Source organism: Limulus polyphemus, unplaced genomic scaffold (genome assembly GCF_000517525.1).
Source record: "Limulus polyphemus unplaced genomic scaffold, Limulus_polyphemus-2.1.2 Scaffold61, whole genome shotgun sequence".
NCBI lineage: Eukaryota > Metazoa > Arthropoda > Merostomata > Xiphosura > Limulidae > Limulus > Limulus polyphemus.
In genome coordinates, this window is record NW_013665671.1 from 356,693 (window position 1) to 363,450 (window position 6,758).

The 6,758-nt window shown below is 30.9% G+C and overlaps 1 protein-coding gene across 3 annotated transcripts in view; it reads left to right on the forward strand.

The window, feature by feature from the left end:
• LOC106464510 (transcription factor AP-2-beta-like) overlaps positions 1 to 3,459 on the forward strand; it is a 145,816-nt gene extending 142,357 nt beyond the window's left edge. For all 3 annotated transcript variants that reach the window (XM_022392705.1, XM_022392709.1, XM_013924660.2), the window contains exon 7: positions 2,115 to 3,459. In XM_022392705.1, the coding sequence (XP_022248413.1) occupies positions 2,115 to 2,409 (295 nt within the window). In that variant the 3' untranslated portion in view covers positions 2,410 to 3,459. The remainder of the gene's footprint in view (positions 1 to 2,114) is intronic.
• The last annotated feature ends 3,299 nt before the right edge of the window (positions 3,460 to 6,758 follow it).

The window sequence follows — 6,758 nt, forward strand, 5'->3', positions numbered from 1 at the left end:
CTTCTACAACTTTAGAGAATAGGCAGGTGTTTCGCAATACATATTTAACAGTATATATTAATATACTAAATATAAATTAAATTTAAACAAACATCGATATTAAAATAGATGTATTATAATAAATCCATCGAAATATTTTGTAAATATAATGGATAATGTCCATAAACAGTGGCACCTAAATTGTTTATGTAATCATAAAATTATTATTTTGCCCACTTAACGAATATATCGTTTGTTTTTACCGATTGCAGATGCATAACGTTCATCTTCTGAAACATAAAGAAGTTATTTTTACGAGGGATAATTTAGAATTATGTTTAACTAAAGCTTTAATGTTTTTATACAGCGATATAAATTTATCAAACTTAACCAAGCATGAAAGAAACGACTGACTAACATTGCTTTTAACTTGGGCTCTCACACCATCCTAGAAGTTTTAGGGATATATTTTATGTAGTTGTTCCATGTTAGAAAAATGCCTTAACTTCGTGTATAATTATCAAAGAATCGGAGAACAGCAGCTGATTTTATTTGGCTATACATAATTACAAATAATTTCATCAAACTCTTTGAATACAAAACGATATAGAGAATATGATTGTATATCATAATCTTGTATGCTTTTTTGTGATTCTAGCTTATCTATTATCTTGAGAGTTAAGTAATCGACAAATTTTATTTATTGGGGTGTTTAATATTGTAAAGGGAATTAATTGATAATGTTAATGCATCATCTTTTTTTTTTCATACTTAATGGTGAAAATAGTAGGATTAGGGGACATAAATATAACTTTTGGCAGGGTAGGGGTCTTCTTCAACTAAGATAGTTTTATTTATTTTGTTTTAAACGTTTGTGCATCGGAGGAGTTTATTCGTGTATAATGGTGTAACTAGAGTCAGATTAAAAATTCTGTTTAAAAAGGACTTGACTAGTATACGTTTGAAAATAAACGGGATAAAGCTGCTATAGTTAATATAGAGGCCTATGAAAGTGTTTTTCTTGTTTATTGTAATTCTGGAAACAAACACAAAAACAGCCTGATACGTATATGACAACTACCACTATTAGTTGAGGGACATTAGGACGGAAGAGCTTGAAAAATTAGAACGACTGTTCGAGTACTACTGCAAAATACTAGTCGAAAACACTTCATGTATTGATGCTTATGATAACAACTAAGAATAAAAACATGCATTCACACAGAGAGCAAACACAAAACAATTAAAATACAAGTATTAAGTTCAAAACTGTTTCAAATTCAATCTATCAACATTTGGTGTTGGTCAAGCGTGAGGAAAGGCTTTCATCCACAACAATTTTTGAAAACAATTCAAGTTTTATTCTTAAGATTTGTGTTTAGTTTATACCTGAGTTTGACATTTTAAAATATATTCAGTCAGTAATTTCGTTAAGTATTACTAGTGTAGCATTTGAAAGTACGAATTGTTTTTAGTAGTATCACGTCTCGAACCTAAGACCCCTTGGACCTCTTGTTAGGGGTACAACTGACTACCATTCAAAAGTATGAATTTTCACACTGGCCATTGCGTAGGGTTATTTTTGTACTTTAATATGGAAATTACATTTAATATTATATTTATTTGTGTATCATTCGCGAGGTTATGAAACATGAAAGTGTTCTGGAAGATGGAATTATAAAAAAATGATCAGAAAGTATATTTTAAAATATTTTATTATTCTAATCATCTTTAGCAAGTATTAAGAGAACTGAAGCGGACTGTAAAAATAACTTACCACAGTTAGCTTGAATACTTGTAAACTTTCAATGAACTTAATATTCATCTATTTAAATTTTTCTTGTCTAGTCAATTCAAAGGATACCTGAATTATAGTAAGAATTACAATTATTATACATGACATTAAGAATCAACATAAGTGGTTACTTAAAACTTGTGTGACTGAATCACAAAAAACCTCATAGTATTTCCATTGTATATGAAAGATTGTTTTGTAGTATATTTAGCTACAAATTTCCATGTCCTTTGTAACAGGCAGTTACAAGAAACCTCTCGTGTGAACTGAGATTATATTATACTTTATATTTAAACTTGTAAATGATTATTTGAAGTTAAATCATTTCTTTCTTTTTCAGACAAACATTAAAAGAGTTATCCGATTTACTAAATCAAGACAGATCGCCCTTGTGCAATACTAGGCCTCAAAGCATTTTGGATCCTAACATACAGCGCCATCTGACGCATTTCTCCCTCATAACTCACGGGTTCGGCAGTCCTGCTGTGGTGGCAGCCCTCACTGCAGTTCAGAACTACCTTACGGAGTCGCTCAAGTACATGGAAAAACAGTTGAACAACTACCAGACAACAACCCCCGGCCACGTAACCGCTGCGGGCAATGGGGTTGATACTAAAAAAGAAGACAAAAAATAAGGACCAATAGAGAGAATTAAATCTTTTTTTCCTCCCTTGATTTCGAAAGATAGAAGGTCCTCCAAATGCTCAAAAACAATTTTGAGGAAGGTGAAGTAGATACGTAGCTATGATTTCAATGTTTATAATTTAGTAGAACAGTTTGTCACAGTAGATACCTCGATTTTGGGGTAGCAAAAACATTATAATTGATAAACAGAAAGAAAGGAGGTGTGCTCAATTCGTCTACCGTGCTTGGTGCCGCCTATTTTTTTGCCCCAAAAATTCTATAGCTGCAATAAAATGACCCGTCGAAAAGAATATTGCCAAATCATCCCTCATCATAGTATGTATATCTATTGCCATAAGAAGTTAAACTTAACTTGTATGCCATAAAGGTAAAATCTGATATTGGCTACATTGGAACTCAGAACAGCATCTATTGCCATAAGAAGTTGAACTTGTCTTGTTTTAAAAGAAAAGTTCATATTGATTATTCTGGAATAAGAGACATTGGCACATGGATATGAAAGAGATTCTTTGAACCAAGAATCTTGATGACATAATACGAATGTAATCAGTGTGATGTCCAAGAACTCTTTTGGAAAATAAATTATTATAGTTTTGTTTTACAGTCTGATCAGAACTTGAAGTTTTATAGTATAAACATAGTAATTTGCCATAAAGACACATTATCCAACATTGAATGCTCATTTCACGTCGGTTGTGGAAATGTACAAGGTGTGCATTTTGTTGTTTTGCAACAATAAAAGTCTCGCCAAAAGTAAATTCGACATGTGCCAGAAAATTGAAGCATTTGTCTTTTATCTATGTTCTGTTGATAAGTAATTGCATGACATAAGTTCTCAGCGCCATGTTATTTTTGTAGTATTAGAGTTGGAAAGTAAAATATACCTGTTAAAGACTAATAGATATCAGTTTGCTTTCTGAAAGAGTATTTGTTTTGCATTATGTGCATTTGTATTTTAATTCTATTTGAGTTAGATGAAAAAAAGAATCTTTGTATAGAAAAAGCTAGATGACATTGGAAGTAGAGGAGTTTTTGTAGTATTTCTGTGTTAAAATCCATGTATTTTCGCTATATGATGAAAAAATAATTCAAAAGAAAAAATCAAATTTTGCAGTTCAAAGGTATGAGCTTTTTTGTATGTAGAAATTCCAACTAGTTTTTTTTTTTTTTTGTAAAGTGTAAAGCTACAATCGCCAGATTGGAATATTCCTTGATATTTGTAGTTTTAGTAAACAAAAGGTTTAATTAATATTTAAAAACTGTACTTGTTATATGCTAGATTAAAGCTTCTGGGAGTTATTCTGAATAGAGCGAGATTGTTTAAAGTGCAAACAATGTGTCTTCACCTCAGGTTTTTGGTAATAATGCTCGTGTGTGTGTTGTGTTTGTTTTATTTTTTGTTTGTTTGTTGATTTGTCTGTTTCTTCGTGGCATTGTACATAGATAGCCTCGAAATTGAACAGTCAATATTGATATAATGTTGATTTTTCCTTAATGTTGACGAACGTTGTGAACAAAATACTCCAGTACGTCATAAATACGAACAGATATCCGAAGTAAATATTATCAATAATAATAAATTAGTCCACAAATGTTATAATCGTTTGGTGGTATGAGAACTCAACATGGAAGCTAAAAGGTAAACTAACTGTGTCGTGAAATATTCTGTTTGATATTTGTCGCTAATAGCAGCCATCATTATTTGAAATGAATCAACAAAATATTCTCTCTTGAATAATCTATCAAATACCCCTTGAATATCAACCAAGACTTTGACCTAAGCAGATCGTGATAATTATATTGGCTCCACTGATTATTAACGTTAAGTGAATCAATCAATAACTATATCGTAATCACTTTTAAAACTCGCAAATACTTGAAAGGTTCTGCCCTTCACAATTTTAAATATTTTTGCAATAAAGCTAATTTTTGTACACTTAAATAGAAATTTTTGCTATTAATGTTTTCCTTAGTTTTAAAGTTTAATTTAAAGTAAGAAATTTGGATTAAATCCTTAACTAACCCAAGCAAGCCAATCAGTTAAATTAAACTTTAACCACTTAGTATAACATATACTTTTAAAGAAGATAATCTCCTATAAATATTTATCAGCAATACAACATTTCAGCAGGGTTTGAAAGTCATTAAAGATTAAATTAATTAAAATGATACGTGTTACAACGAAAAGAAGTTATAGGTCTTACAAACTTGAAAATAAGAATGCGTTGACTGATCAGTGGGTACCAACATCGATAATGATGTTTTAGGTTGTAATATACTAGAGTCTTTCTCTCGTTTAGGTGCTCTTGAACAACACTTAACGGGGCGTTCACTTTTTTATATAAAATTTTGACTTAGTTATTGCATTCATGTTCTGCATTAAAAACAAATCTACATAAAAAAATCCGAATGTGACTGAATTTGTTGTAGCTGAAAATGTTCATCCTAATCGAACACGTAAACTGAATTACTGATTAAACTTTCCAAACAAAAGCATAAGTTTCAAAGTTCGTATTATAAGCTTAATTATGTTGTTTTGTCTAATATTTTATATTAATAGAATGTGCTGTAATGTCACAAACATTGGTAGCATAATCGAATAACTTTCAATACTGTTAACGCTTATGACACAAATCGCAAATAAAGTAAGAAACATTATCTACATACTCCAGTAAATGTGTACATCCTACAAGTGGTTTTACAATAGTTTGGATTGGGCTGGGGTGTTGTTTTACCAGCTTTCCCACTTCATTGGTCTAGTCCTCCGAACATAAGGTCAGTGTTTTAATTTCCATCATGTACTTAATTAAGGTGATCAGTTTCTTTCGAAGTTTTTTTTTTCAGGGCAGGCCCTTTAAATGAACGTTTTGTTTGTGGCAAGATCGGAGGGTTTAAAACTCAAAATTTCGATTAGAAAGGCGGAGATTACGAGCTTGAGACGGGTCTCTGGAACAAGTATTATGTATTTCCTAGTTAATATTGTACAGTATAATGAACATTCAGTCTTAATGAATATCATCTCTAGTGTAAATTTTGTCCTATTCAATGTTGAAATACGTAACCACGCATGAATGACGCGCGGTGACATTTCGTTATGTATATGGCTTTCTATATGAATAGGTTATGCGCATCTATATAGATATAGATTTATATACATGTACATTTATGAGCTTCGTGTGCCACCTGTCTTGTTTTGATGCCAATTGAACTGTGGGTTTAATTACTAATCCTATTTTATGATTCAGTTTTAAAACGATGTGGCGTATTTAATATTTTGTCTAAGTTATGTAAGTGAAATCAGTTGTTCCCTGAAAATGAAAATAAATATTAATAAAGTTGGTTTACTTCAACCAGTCAGTAAATGTATTACGTTGTTTTATTTAGGTGTTTATATGATTCGAAAATGTTCCAATTATTATATGTACAACAGATAGTTTTACTAAGGCAACTATAAAAAACAAGGAAAATAAATATAAAGTTTTATATACGTGGGAAATAAAAGTATAATACGACGGAACGTTTATTTCTGTCTTCTTAAGTTACTAGGACGTCCTATACATTGCATACGTTAAAATATTAAATATATTTCGCCTAAGGTAAATGGAAAATAATATTAGCTTTTATTCATTCAGAAGCTAAATAACTGACTGAAATTAACATTTTTATTTACTAAACACCGATCGGTATAACTAAAACTATATAGTTATTTTGGTTTTTGGAAGAGGAAAATATAGAATATCAATTTTTAGGCTTTCAGGTTAAAATGGATTTGCACAAACTTGTTAAACACAATCTACCGTTTGAGAAATTTATAATAGCGTAAACCAAGGCACAGGGTAACACAATCGGAAGTTGAAGTTGTACATGTATATATAAATTAATAGATATTGAGATAAAATTCAAAGTTTGAAATGTAGTTTCTTAGTCAGCTTATAGTTAAATATATGTCAAATTTTGTATTATGTATTGGCTTTCATTCAAAAAAACCACTACAGAAATCTTATTCAGAATTAGGAAATTAAGATATATAATAACAATATAGTTCATATAGGAGAAATTAGCAGTCCACCCTTGAATCAAAGGTTTCACCCGGCCAGATTTATTTTACAGTTCTTTCAAGAAAACGCAAGATTTCAAACTAGAATTCTATTTATTTCACCATAATATATATATATATATATTAAAATGTGTTTAATGGGGCTGCAATAAGCGTTGTTTTCAACATTTGAACATCAAGCATACATATACACCTTGGGCCCGGCATGGCCAGGTGGTTAGGGAGCTCAACTCGCAAACTGCGGGTCGCGGGTTCTAATCCCCGTCCCACCAAACATGCTCG